The sequence below is a fragment of the Myxocyprinus asiaticus genome, chromosome 25, assembly GCF_019703515.2.
Source record: "Myxocyprinus asiaticus isolate MX2 ecotype Aquarium Trade chromosome 25, UBuf_Myxa_2, whole genome shotgun sequence".
In the NCBI taxonomy this organism is placed as follows: domain Eukaryota; kingdom Metazoa; phylum Chordata; class Actinopteri; order Cypriniformes; family Catostomidae; genus Myxocyprinus; species Myxocyprinus asiaticus.
In genome coordinates this window covers 31,339,813-31,353,350 of record NC_059368.1, presented here as the reverse complement: position 1 = coordinate 31,353,350, position 13,538 = coordinate 31,339,813, and the positions used below count along the sequence as shown (strand labels likewise).

Below are 13,538 nucleotides of genomic sequence, written 5' to 3'. Positions count from 1 at the left end.
ATTTAAATCTTAGGTTGTACTTTGCTGAATGTATACCACTATAATAACTTGAATATTATATAGAAGTTGTAGATATAAGAAGTTCCCATTTATTTTGCATTGTGCCACAGTATCAAAATGCTTCAGTTTGGTGAGTTCCTACAAAGATAATTTTGTCAGTCATAAATTACTCTAAAGAAAGCATACAAAAGCTTATTGAAGACTGACAGACATGTCTTGCTGACTGCTGTTATGTTGTCCTTCTTGAACAATAGTTAACACTGCAGAAATACCAATAACAAGCCACAGCTCTCTCCTCAGAGTAGGCCCACCCTAACAGCAGTTTTTTTATCTGGCCCAGTAAAGAAGTCAAGGTAGGACTGACATCTTGTGGACAAATAATTTCAACCCTTGTAACTGGTTTCAAGATCACCTCCATTTAAAATAAATCCAATGTATTTGTGTAATAACATTTCAACACCAACATAAAGACAACATTTATTTCAAACACAGTTAATAAAATAATTGCATTTATAAAAACATCTAAAACTGTTAAAACTTTTTTAATCAAGCAATTCAGGAATACACAATTTTTTATATAAATACTGTTAAAATGTTTATAACTCCCTAACCACATTTACCACTTTATCAAGAACATGTCCGGGTCATATTTCAAACCAAAATCAAAATAAAGAAATTATATTTTGCTTAAAGTACTATTCAGTACAAGTTCCTTTACAGAAATAGAAGCCTTATGACATTATGACAATTCAAGCACACTTTTCCCCAATTCTCATTTCCGTAATACAGTAATGAAAATCATCCTGCCTGGACACAATTCTTTAATTTATGCTGATGTAAATAATAATCAAAGACAGTAAAACAAATACTACTAAGCCAAATTTTATGCATTTAATTGTCATTATCTTAACATGGGCTTCATTTTCTTTATGCAAAATAGAATTTCTTCTTTTATTCCATTTGATTTTTGTGGTGAAATGAGACTCCCACACGTTTTCATGATATTCAACCATTTAACAGTTTTCCAAACAGTCTTATTTTTCAACCATTCTTATTTGTCCCTGAGCTTAAGAGAAAGTGCAAAAGATTCTCAAAACTAGCCCTTTTCTTAATTCCGTCAAAAACAACATATAAAATAGTTAAAAACTGTCTTAAAGCCCTTTAGCCCAGTCAGTTTTAAGCTGTTTCAATTGAGGAAGCGGGAGAGGTCCTCTCTGATCTCTGCCTCGTCCCATGGACCATGAATATTGTCCTTATGCCTCTGGAGGTGGACCAGTAACAGTGGACAGATTAAAGTTAGTGTTAGCAAAGCCAGGGAGAAGAGGAGTGCCCCCTCAGGCCACAGGCTACCCAGACCCCTGACTCCAGCGAGGCACACCAGCCCTGCTGCCCACGGGAAGCTCCACTCTGCCTTCTCTCGCATGCGATGCAGCAGGCAGGGCCAGAGAGCAAACACAAGGAGAGCGCAGCTCAGCATGGTGAAAGTATGCAGGGCACCGGGCAGCCGGGACGCCAGGCACACTGACCCAAAAAGTGCTGCATTGAGGGAAAGGCTGCCCGGTGGACTTGGTTGGGCATAAGGGAAGGACACCATGTGAGCCAAGAGCATAACGGCTGACATGGCGTATACAGTATCTGTACTAACCGACTCGGTCAGTGTCTTTAAAACAGGGGAGAACCCGAAGGTAAAAGCCAGGAAAATGGTCGCGCTCTGCAGGTCTGCCAGACGTGTGCGCTCTCTAACACAAGTTCTTCCCAGGATCTCGTAGAGTCCGTAGCCCAGCAGAACACAGCCCAGACAGACCCACAACACTGTGGATGGCACCAGGTCTCCCTGTTCCATATAAGACCATAATGTGAGAAAGACAGCCACGCAAGACACCTGCTGTGCGATCAGTCCTGTTTCTCGCACCACTGCCCAGTAACGGTACTGACGGACGCTGATGTTGCGCTGTAGCTCCTCTAAAAAACGGCGGTCCACGTAATTGTCCGGGAACGGCTGGCGCTCATAAAGCACTTTATGCCAAGGGACGGCCGACGGAGCTCCCGGACCACTGTCTGCCCCCATCACCTGTCAAAAGAGACATGCATAACCCCTATATAGAAGATATATACACGTACAACCCAACAAAAGAGGAATACAGTGGGGTCCAAAAGACTTGAGCCAACATTGAAAGTCTGGGATTTAAATCTGGAAATAAACAAGCACAAACACAACACATTAACGCAATAAAAACAAAGCAATGCTGACATTAAATGAATGAGAAACATTTGAGATTCTGCACTATTTTTTTAAAGTCTCTAATTGTGACAGATTCTCGTTTCCACTGAAGCACACAAGATTCATAAATCATGCTGGCATAACATGGATCATCCAGTTTGCACAAACTTCAAGTTCATGCCAGCTTGAGTATATGCTGTCATTAAAGCAAAAGGGGGAAATACCAAATACAAAGAAATTCTGAAAATGTTTTGTTTTTCAGTAAAAAGGAAAAAAAAAAATGTATTAAATATATTACATTTTAAATAGTAAAATAAGTCTCTTGAGATTTTTGTCAGTCTAAATACACATACACAACCCATCCAAAAATTGGCATAATGTTGATTACCCTCATCCGTACTTTTCTTATAATAATAATAATAATACAAATAAAAATAAATAAAAAAAAATCGAGTTGCAGTTAGGCACTTACAATGGAAGTGAATGGGGACCAAATTTTAGAAGGGTTTAAAGACAGAAATGTGAAGCTTATAATTTTAGAAAAGCACTAACATGAATTCTTCTATTAAAACTAGTGATTTATTTGAGCTGTAACGTTGTTTAAATCATCGTTCTTGTGGTCATTTTTAGGGCACCACGTCGTCATGGCTCGAAAAGTGACAGCTGTCCATCAGACTCATCAAGACCTGATCAAGAGATATTAGACTCCAAACTTACCAATCGTGCAATAACTGAGGCTAATGTGTGTGGAGGGGGAAAAAAGTGAATATTAATAGCGCCAACATAGTTTACATTTCAGACAATTTTAATAACTTACCGATTAGCAGGATTTCTGTCTACCTGCTGCTGTCACGCTAACGCCGTCACACATCTCGGAAGTGACGAAACACAAAACAGGAGGATAAATTGGAGAGTCTGCGGAACAGCGCCCTCTTTCGACCTTATCTCAAGCCTTACACTGAATGTAAAGTATGATTATGGCTTATTTTTTTTTTTTTTTTAATAATCCTGTGAATTTTAACCTCAATCATAATCTCCACGTGTTGTTCCGCGGAATAAATACGTTCATTCCACTGGTGGTGTTTAAGGAGAGTGTCCCGTTCTCTATATAAAGCCAGAGAATATTTAACAGAGATGGGTCACTTCAATTCAAATAAATGTGAGAAATTGGAACGCCCAGCCAAGGAGCTCTAAGCGCCCAACGGTCAACGGAGTATAAAGGAAGTCCCGCCTTACAGGTAAAAGAGCCAATCACCTTTTAGATAGAGACATCGCCTGTCAATCAACTCTAGAGTGCGCATGCGCTATACAAGCTGGGAATTTTTTTTATTTATTTATTTTTTTTTTTAGCGTATTATGAGGTAAAGAATCACAATATATGATTCCAGTGTTGTCAGATTTTATTGCTGATTTGAAATATGTTTTTTGATCGTAATCTTGCACAACCGTTTTTGAGATTTCGGTCTTTCTCCCATTCAAGTAGCTAGGAGCTGCACTGGCATGACTGGAAGTAGCCTCCCGAGAGCATTCCAAACATGGTCGACAGTGGAAACTTTGGTAAAGAGCTTTGGTGTAGTGTCAGGCAATACACTAGATTGTATATCAATGTCCTCCTTACTCAAATATTCAAACGTCAGAAGAGATGTAATATAACGTAATTAAACAATTACACTAGAATTAAAAGCACAGTCCAGAAAACTAAATATAATGTTATATTCGTTTTAATTGTGTAGACAAACATAGGAAACACGACAATGGCACAGTTGGTGAATTATCACAGGTTATTGGCACTCATTTGACAGAGATTACAGGTGTAATATATATATATATAAAAAATATATTTTTCTTTTGTATTAAGTCACCATTGGCCTGTATTCATTGTATGGAAAAAAGATATAAGAAATAAATACATTAATAATAATACGGTTTGGAACAACATGAGGACGAGTAAATTATATATATATATATATATATATATATATATATATATATATATATATATATATATATATATTTTTTTTTTTTTTTTTTGGGGGGGGGGGGGGGGGGTGAACTATCCCTTTTAAATCGGGAGGTGAGGAAGATTTAACTTGGAAAAAACTTGGAGCTTTACAACACAGATCAACTTGCAACACTGACATTTAAAATAAAATAAACCCTTCTGACAATTATTTTTCAGACAATGTTTAAAGATACTTCGCTTATAATTGCTTCACTTTAATAGCTCTGTTGACATAATTGACAAATGTCAGTTTGCACTGATAAAGCCACTAGGTGGCAACATGGGATTAGAATGAGAATTCAATGAGAAACTTTCTGTGGAAGAGTGCAACCATAGACTCTTAACCTAAATTTAAAGGAATATTCCGGGTTTAGTACAAATTAAGCTCAATCTACAGCATTTGTGCCATAATGTTGATTACCACAAAAAATACTTTTGACATCTAACAAAATGCAAAATTCGAGGTCACAGTGAGACACTTACAATGGAAGTGAATGAGCCAAATTTTGGAGGGTTTAAATGCAGAAATGTGAAGCTTACTGTATAATTTTATAAAAGCACATACATTAAATTTCTGTTAAAACTTGTGCATTATTTGATCCTTTAAGTTGTTTAAATTTGTCCTTTTTGCAGTCGTTTTAGGTTTTATGGTGTTGTGTCATGACAACGAAGTTGTAAAACTGGATATAGGCTAATAGTACACAGAAAAGGTTAGCAAGCGATACGTTTATCACACTGAAATCATGTTAGCATGTATATTGTTTAATTCTCGTGGCTATACTCTTGAAAAAGTGAGTATTTTTATGTTTACGGATTGGCCCCATTCACTTTCATTGTGTCTCACTGTAACCCAGATTTAGAAGAATATGAGGGACGAGTCGAAATTAATTCTGTGGTAATCAACATTGTCACAAATGCTGTCGATTGAGCTTAACTTGTATTGAACCCAGAATATTCCTTTAACATAAATCCACGTGTTAAATGATGGCATTTTATTTAGCCAGGAATTAAAATCACATGAGAAATATCGGACTTGAACTGGCCTTTTGCGACTGGGCACTGAAAACAGTGCAACTACTATAAACCCAGAATCAAATTTAAAAGCACAAATGAGGGTGATTTGATCAAAAGACCACTCAATGCAGTAAACTTAATTTATTGTTTCTGTGTGTATGGCTCCCCAAAGGCCAAATAACTCTGGAAGATGGTTGGCGTAGTAAGAACACAGAAGTAGCCTGACTGTCACCATACAAAGAACACAACACGGCAAAATATTCGTTCCTTAAAGGAATAGTTCACCCAAAATGAAAATTATCTCATCATTTACTCACTCTCATGCCATCCCAGACGTGTATGACTTTCTTTCTTCTGCAGAACACAAATTAAGATTTTTAGAAGCTGCATAGTTCATACAAACTGCATAGTTCACCCAAGTGTTCCTGTGCTGAAACAAGGCAATAAGCACTAAAAACATTTTAATCAAATTCACAGCCTTCACAGAACACCAGTTCATCTATATCAGGAGCCAAATTCACCAATCTTTGAGGAATCCAGCCTCAGAATAAACTTTAAAGGAATATTCCGGGTTCAATACAAGTTAATCTCAACTGACAGCATTTGTGACATAATGTTGATTACCACAAAAATTTATTTCAACTCGTCCCTCCTTTTCTTTAAAAAAAAGCAAAAACTGAAGTTACAGTGAGGCACTTACAATGGAAGTAAATGGGGACAATTTTTGAACATAAAAATACTCACTTTTTCAAAAGTTTCATGATGATAAACAACTTTACAGCTCAAATAATACATGAGTTTTAACAGAAGATTTAATGTAAGTGCTTTTATAAAATTATAAGCTTCACATTTCTGCTTTTAAACCCTCCAAACATTGTCCCCATTCACTTCCATTTGTAAGTGCCTCACTGTAACCTCGATTTTTGCTTATTTTAAAAGAAAAGGAGGATTGTGGTAATCAACATTATGCCACAAATGCTTTCGATTGAGATTCACTTGTATTGAACCCAGAATATTCCTTTAACCCCACACCGAAGCCAATGCATAGGTCTATCAGGCTGCCCCCTGCCCGGCTGCTGTAAGAAAACCCCACTGTCACTGAAGGATGAGGGATTGAGCTGCTGCTGCTGTCATTACCAGGTCATGTATCCGTGATTTATAGAGCTCAAAGGCCTTTTACTTACTCCACATTCTGCCTGGCCCAATCTCAGCTCTGCTGACCAGTAACTCTTGCCTATGTGCGAGAGGATGGCACAGATCGGGGCTTCTAAGAATGGCCATGTTAAGTTGGCATAGTATGTGTATGTGTTAAAGAAAAGTTCACAAGAAAAAGGTCATAGCAATGTGGGTGCGGCTTGCCTTATCAGTGACAGACAGGTAAACAAACAGAAATTGGGCATAGGGTGTGGTTAACGTACAAAAAAATGCATTCAAAACATTTCATATTTTAATCATACATCACTACTTCTCACAAACACTTCACATCTGTGTAATATCAAAATATTAAGCCTAGTTCTTAAAAAATATAAGAGTATAACCTCATCAGTGCCTGGAAGAGTTCAGCAGCAGCAGCTTAGAGATCCACTTGAATCTCTCATTTTATCGGCACCAGAGTTCCTGACTCGTGAAGAGTAGAAAATGATTGTCTTCATCACAACAAGGCAAGACGGATAAAAGGAGGGGAAGGAGGAGAGAGATTCCTGCTATCATCAGCTCAAGGACACTTTGATGGGAGGAACTGAGTTAAGGGAGTTTGACAGAGAAATAGAGAGATTTACGTGTGTGTGTTTTGTGTCTTGCAGTGGGCGAGGCTATGTGCGCGCTTTCCTCTTGTCGTCGAAAAGGCTGCGCAGCAAGTAGACCTGAACCCCGGATACGATCACCATGACGACAAGGTTTGTACATGACCACATGTTGACCCGTTCGTAGTTGCTTTCTTGCAGGTTGCGGTCACGTGCCTCGAAGGCTCTCAGTACTGTCTGGATCTGGAGACTCTTGCCCAGACGAGCTTTCACACTGTTGATGGTGTCCTACAAAAAGGAGACGCTCAGAATGTAAAACTTGCATCAGTTCCTACACAGCCCTTGCAAGGCAAGGCAGAGTGTGCTACACAAATATATAAGAAAAACTAAGTTTGGCAGTGGTGGCTCAGCGGTTAAGGCTCTGGGTTACTGATCACGAAGGTTGGGGGTTCAAGCCTCAGCACTGCCAAGATGCCACTGTTGGGCCCTTGAGCAGGGCCCTTGACCCTATCTGCTCCAGGGGTGCTGTATTATGGCTGACCCTGCACTCTGAGCCCAACTTATATGTGTAAATGTATAACGTGTGATAAATAAATAAAATTATAAAAAAAGGGATTTGATTAGCATGTGTGCAAACTGAAAACAATCTCTCAGTGGACAAAGGCTTGGGAGGTGAACAAAGAGAACTGCAATGCCTTGGCCCACTAGGACCACATGACTTCCTGCACAGATGTGATTTCAATCTAATAACTTCCTCTTGTTTCCCCAAACAGGAAAAGCTTTAAAGTCTAGAGGTCAGATGAAATTGGATTTTGCAGATACCAATAACTCAGCTGATGGAAGTCAGATAACCGATTAATCGGCCGATAGTTTTTAAAATGTATTTATTGAATGCAACAAATTTTCTTAAAGCAAGGTCACATATACTTTTGTGCAGCGAAATTAATTTAGTATTAAAAAAAATAAAAACACAGATTTTTGGGGGCCTGGGTAGCTCAGTGGTAAAAGACGATGGCTACCACCCCTGGAATTTGCTAGGTCGCTAATTCAAATCCAGGGTGTGCTGAGTGACTCCAGCCAGGTCTCCTAAGCAACCAAACTGGCCCGGTTACTAGGGAGGGTAGAGTCACATGGGGTAACTTCCTCGTGGTCGCTATAATGTGGTTCGTTCTCGGTGGGGCGCGTGGTGAATTGAGCGTGGATGCCGCGGTGGATGGCGTGAAGCCTCCACACACGCTATGTCTCCGTGGCAACGCACTCAACAAGCCACGTGATAAGATGCCTCTCGGTCTCAGACGGGGAGGCAGCTGGGATTCGTCCTTCGCCACCCGGATTGAGGCGAATCACTACGCGACCATGAGGACTTAAAAGCACATTGGGAATTGAGCATTCCAAATTTAAAAAAAAACAACAAAAAAAAACAACTCAGATTTGAAACATGTTTTGTCTCTTATCTCAAGAATCAGTGTTTTGGTAATGCAGGCATTACACACTTCAGCTTTAATAAAGAATCAGTTTATATAAGGACAAGTATTTTGTGCTTGTTCATACTGACAAGTGGTCCCCTCTCCTTTACTAGTGCGCCATTTCACAAGCAGACAGGGTCACACTGCAATGCATGTTGACATGCCTGATCTCTTCACCTACATTGCTTTGGTTCAAACAAATGTCACCACAAATGCTAACTTCACCTGTAATCATGTACCTTTTAAAATGGCATTTTAACCAAGTTTGAATCGCATGCCAAGAACGTTTGCAATGACAGTGATGAGATCATTGATTGAATAACATTCAGCAGGTCAGTTCTCGCTAATCCACATTTCAAAGAGCCGTTCAGGGTTACTACACTTTAAATTTTAAACTATTGCAACTTCCATGACTTCACATGGTTTTATTAATTTATGTTAATTTCATTTCTCTTTAATACATTTTCCTGATCTGGAAATCACAATTTTCGAATTCCCTGATATTTCCAGGTTGTCCATGACCATAGGAACCTTGACAGTTTTGCAGATATTAGAAGTTTAAAGGGATAGTTCACACAAAAATGAAAATTCGATCATCTTTTACTCACCCTCATGTTGTTTTAACCCGTGAACACAACTGATATCAGGCACAAAGTTTGCCTTAGTCACCATTCACTGTCACTGCATCTTTTTGTACATACCATGAAAGCGAATGGTAACTGAGGCTAACATTCTGCCCAACACCTCCTTTTGTGTTCTGATTATCAAATAATCATCTGATCGCGGTTATTTTAAGTGACTACGCATTACTTAAGGAGAGCTTTACGACCTACTAGTTAAGTCTTACCATAAGAACAGGTGGTGCAACCAAATTAAGCACCGACTTAGTTACAAACTACCTAGTAGTTACTAAGCCCTTAGCGTGAACTTTATGTCCCAACTTACATGAGACCTTACGCACAGCTGGTGCAACCCTACCCTGTGCGTGCTGTCAGCAGAGGCTCGCGCCAAACTCCCGCAAAAATATCAACGAACAAGTATAAACAGTGATAGTGAACGCAAAGCGCTCCGGTTTCATTTTAAACGATTGTGTAATGGCAAATGTTCCTGGTTCATACACGCAGTGACACAGAGGAGGAGACGCACACTTACTCTATTTCTGTGTGGAGTGATGAAATGATGAAACCTAATCTCAAAGGTTTTGCTTCATGACAAATAAGAGCTCGTGGGTTTAATCAGAGCATTAAAATAATGTGTGAGAGTGAAGAAATTAGGACAGAAATATTTTACTATTGCATAATATAATAAAATATATATAATTTTTTTATTATTTTTTTTTTTAATTAAAATATAAAATGTAAAATAGATGAATTAAAAAAACAACAGTGTAAATGTAAAATTGACCAAAACTAAAGATGGCCAAAAAGGGAGACATATTTTAAGTATTTGAAATATTTGGATATTTAAAACATTATTGTGACCAGGAGGAGGGCGGGGCCTGGCTGAGTCCGCACGGCCAGCCCACAATCTGACTAATCAGCTGAGGAGATGGATAAGGCCGAGCCGGATGCGGCAGCTGCGTGTGGCTCTCTCTCTCCCGAACTGCCGCATCCGGCTCGGCCTTATTCCTCTCCTCGGCTGATTAGCCCTATTGGGGGCCAGCCGTGCGGACTTACTCGACCACTCCTCCACCTTCTAGCGGATGACAGCCACTCCTCCCCGGGTGGACCGGAGCAAGCCCGCTGACCCCTGGCGGATGGAACGCCCCTCCGCGTTCTGGCGGCCGGTAGCGAGCCCCTCCGCACCTGGCAGCGGCTCCACCGCTCCAGGCAGCCGGCAGCGACTCCTCCGTCCCCCAGCGGACGGCCATGGCTGCTCCTTTGGGCAGACGGCAGTGGCGAGGACTCCACAACAGTGCATCCCTCCTCCTTCCCGGGTTTCGGCACCAATGTAACAGGGTAAAAAATGGGCAAGGAGGAGGCGGGAACCGGCTGAACAGTCAAAGTAATATTTAATGAAACAAAAAGACACAAACATAAAGACACACGGCAGCTGCGTGTGGCTCTCTCTCTCCCGAACTGCCACATCCGGCTCGGCCTTTTCCCTCTCCTCGGCTGATTAGCCCGATTGGGGGCCAGCCATGCAGACTCACGGCCCGGCCCAGCCCTGCCCTCCTCCTCATCACAATTATTTTTCATGTCATTCATACGTTTTTAAAGCCTTAAAAGGAAATCACATATCCCTATTTTATTATTTGATTTATATATTTCAAGTTAAATGTGTAAAAGTGACTTTTTATGGTGTTTGAAGCACACATACAGGAAAAAAAAGGCACACCTTAAGAAATATGACAATTTATCGTGAAAGCCCTAAAACAGACAATCGCAATTATTTGTTTGACAATTAATCGTCAGCCAAATTTCATAACCGTGACAACCCTAAAGAGTCATGCAGGTTTGTAACAACATGAGGGTGAGTACAAAATGACAGAATTTTCATTGTTGGGTGATCAGACATTGATTCTCTCCACACTGTCTTTGGTGTATCCTTCACAAGCACATGACCATTCTCACCATGATGTCCTCTAGTTTCATGTCCAGAAGATCCGCTCCCTGCACATATGCTTTCCAGTCCTCCGATTCCTCGCCATCATCCATATTGTCCAAAATCAGCTCAAAGAAGATAATTTTCTCAGAAACGGCACTGAATGTGTTATCAAAACAGAACATGTAGTCTCCCTCCTCTGTTTCCACTCTAAAGTAAACAGGCCACACAAAAAGAAAGACAGGCACTGTTAAAAAGCTTGCATTAACGTCTGTGTGTAATACTACAATGTGTCTGCAGGTGAAACATACGTGTGAACCCCATCAGACTTTCTGTGGTCAAAGGCCAGAACGTGGCCGTTGGGTGAATGCAAGAAGAAGTCCACATCTAGACCCGCTCCATCTAAAACCTTTAGGAAAACAGACACAAAGACACATGCATTACCATTAATGATGAGTCAACAGAAGGATTTGCTGATTTGGCCCTCATGCTCAAGTCATGAAGGTTGCAGTTAAGTTTGGATGAGTTACAGAATGAATATGCAAGTCTGAAGAATTGCAGCCCTTTTGGTTCTTTCCAAATCCAAAAATGACCTTTAGCTCCAGTTTGTTTCTCTGGATTTCTCCAAATTCTGTCTTGTGTCACAAGTCTAATTTTCACAATGCAATACACTGCATTGCATAAGATCACCTGACATTTGACAGAGTAAAGGCATTGCACTTTGTTTTGCAACCAGCACATTCAGATGTCCTGTAAGCAGATGTTTCACACCAGTCAGAAATTTAGACACATTTGTCTGATATTATGTTTCCCATGATCTTAAAGGGATAGTTCACCCAAAAATCTCATCATCCCAGATGTGACTTTCTGTCTTCTGCAGATTTTTAGAAGAATATCTCAGCTCTGTAGGTCCATACAATGCAGCTGAATGGTTACCAAAACTTTGAAGCTCCAAAAAGCACATAAAAGCAGCATAAAAGTAATCCATGTGACTTCAGTGATTTAATCCATGTCTTCTGAAGCAATCTACTTGGTTTTAGGTGAGAACAGGCCAAAATATAACTCAGGATTTTAAGCTTGATTACACTTCCTAGTGCTTGAAGCATGCACAGAGTGCTAGAAAATGTATTCATGTGATAAGATGCCTGGGTTGATGGTCTCAGACGGGGAGGCAGCTGGGATTCGTCCTCCTATGAGTTTGAAATCATGATCGCTGAGGAGACTGCTGATGTCAAGGTTTATAGGGAAAAAGGAGTTACATGTTGGTCTGTTCTCACTCAAAACCAACTGGATCGCTTCACAAGACCACTGGACTCTTGAGGATTACTTTTATGCTGCCTTTATGTGCTTTTTGAAGTTTCAAAATTTTGCTCACCATTCACTTGCATTGTGTGGATCTAAAGAGTGGAGATATTTATCTCAAAATCTTCATTTTTGTTCTGCAGAAGAAAGTCATACACAGTAAATGTAAAATTTTCATTTTTGGCTGAACTATCTATATAATTATACTTAAATGCTTGAAATTAATCAGAGTTGACTGATGTATAATGAAAGGTCAATCCCTTATCTATTTGTATTACACGATTTGCATGTAACCGGTAGACTCAGATAGAAGATACTGCAGTTACAAGACCTTACCACATATTTTATGTCAATTCAAATGTAATAGAGTTCAATAACAGGATGAAAGTACCTGATACTCGATCTCTAGTGAAGCGTCTTTCTTCATGCTCTGGAAGAAGCATTCTTTGCGTCCGGCTGGTAGAGTGAAAGTAAAGTCACTGTCCAGAGACTGAGAGAAAGCGTTGATTACTGACACAAACAATGATGAAAACGCGACACACACTGTCAAAACCTCCATGCTCCACCACATCAAAAAGCTGCGCTTCTGTCAACTTCAGCAGCTGTTTGGGACAGCTCACAAAACGAGTTGGGAATGTTGTAACTTGAGGACCCCGCCTCATAAACTTCAGAGAGGTTATTAATCATCACTGAACTGTCAACACAGGCGCAACCTGTTTTTAAGAGATGATTTAATGATATTTATTTAACATTAATGGACAGAGCTATTTTACGTGAGTGCAATAAACATGTAAACACGTAAAACAACCACTGGCGTGTTAAGCGACGTCCTAAAATGTTGCACTGTGGGATATGAAGTTTTTAAATGCAACATCTAGTTCTGCGCTTTACTTCACCAAAGATTGTTTAGACAGACGGACCACTTGTATTAAAATGAATGGGGGGAAACTGGAACGCCCAAAATGGCGGATGTAGAAAGGACCATACAGGTTAAAAAAAAAAAAAAAAATCACCTTTCAGATACAGACATCGCCTGTCAATAGAGCACTACAGTCGGGTTCCGGAAGTAAAATTTCTATTCATTGTTCCTTAGACAATTGATTTTTATTGATAATTTACAAACCTTTAAAGACAGGCCTACCGTGAGCTCTGAGTTGTTTATCGACGGCATATGCTTCGGTTGAAGCCATCAGTCCACTATATTTAAACTTCATTGTTTAAAAATCATGTTTAATAGACCTAATTCA

General features: G+C 39.8%; 2 protein-coding genes across 3 annotated transcripts; both read right to left on the bottom strand.

Annotated features, from left to right (window-relative positions):
* Positions 1 to 86: 86 nt before the first annotated feature.
* Positions 87 to 3,112, bottom strand: LOC127416135 (phosphatidylinositol N-acetylglucosaminyltransferase subunit C-like). 2 transcript variants are annotated; one of them, XM_051655291.1, is made up of 2 exons: positions 3,039 to 3,112; positions 87 to 2,191 (listed from the first exon to the last, which is right to left on the bottom strand). In XM_051655291.1, the coding sequence occupies exon 2, from the start codon at positions 2,066 to 2,068 to the stop codon at positions 1,187 to 1,189; it is 882 nt and encodes a 293-aa protein (XP_051511251.1). In that variant the 5' UTR covers positions 2,069 to 2,191; positions 3,039 to 3,112; the 3' UTR covers positions 87 to 1,186. The 2 variants fall into 2 exon arrangements, with proteins under 2 accessions (XP_051511251.1, XP_051511252.1); XM_051655292.1 differs by having other exon boundaries at positions 87 to 2,071; positions 3,039 to 3,106.
* A 1,158-nt stretch (positions 3,113 to 4,270) lies between these two features.
* On the bottom strand, positions 4,271 to 12,936 carry LOC127416362 (transmembrane emp24 domain-containing protein 5-like). The gene is made up of 4 exons (XM_051655677.1): positions 12,683 to 12,936; positions 11,301 to 11,398; positions 11,019 to 11,199; positions 4,271 to 7,267 (listed from the first exon to the last, which is right to left on the bottom strand). Exons 1-4 carry the CDS (start codon positions 12,860 to 12,862, stop codon positions 7,049 to 7,051), a joined length of 678 nt encoding a protein of 225 aa, XP_051511637.1. The 5' UTR covers positions 12,863 to 12,936; the 3' UTR covers positions 4,271 to 7,048.
* Between the last annotated feature and the right edge of the window lie 602 nt (positions 12,937 to 13,538).

What these genes read in the sequence shown, in the direction of transcription:
- LOC127416135 (XM_051655291.1), bottom strand. Translation starts at nt 2,068, where the DNA reads ATGGGGGCAGACAGTGGTCCGGGAGCTCCGTCGGCCGTCCCTTGGCAT.
- LOC127416362 (XM_051655677.1), bottom strand. Translation starts at nt 12,862, where the DNA reads ATGTGGTGGAGCATGGAGGTTTTGACAGTGTGTGTCGCGTTTTCATCA. An exon ending in CACTAGAGATCGAGTATCAG is followed by an intron (nt 11,399 to 12,682) that starts GTACTTTCATCC and finishes GTTTTCCTAAAG; the next exon opens with GTTTTAGATGGAGCGGGTCT. An exon ending in AAGTCTGATGGGGTTCACAC is followed by an intron (nt 11,200 to 11,300) that starts GTATGTTTCACC and finishes TGTTTACTTTAG; the next exon opens with AGTGGAAACAGAGGAGGGAG.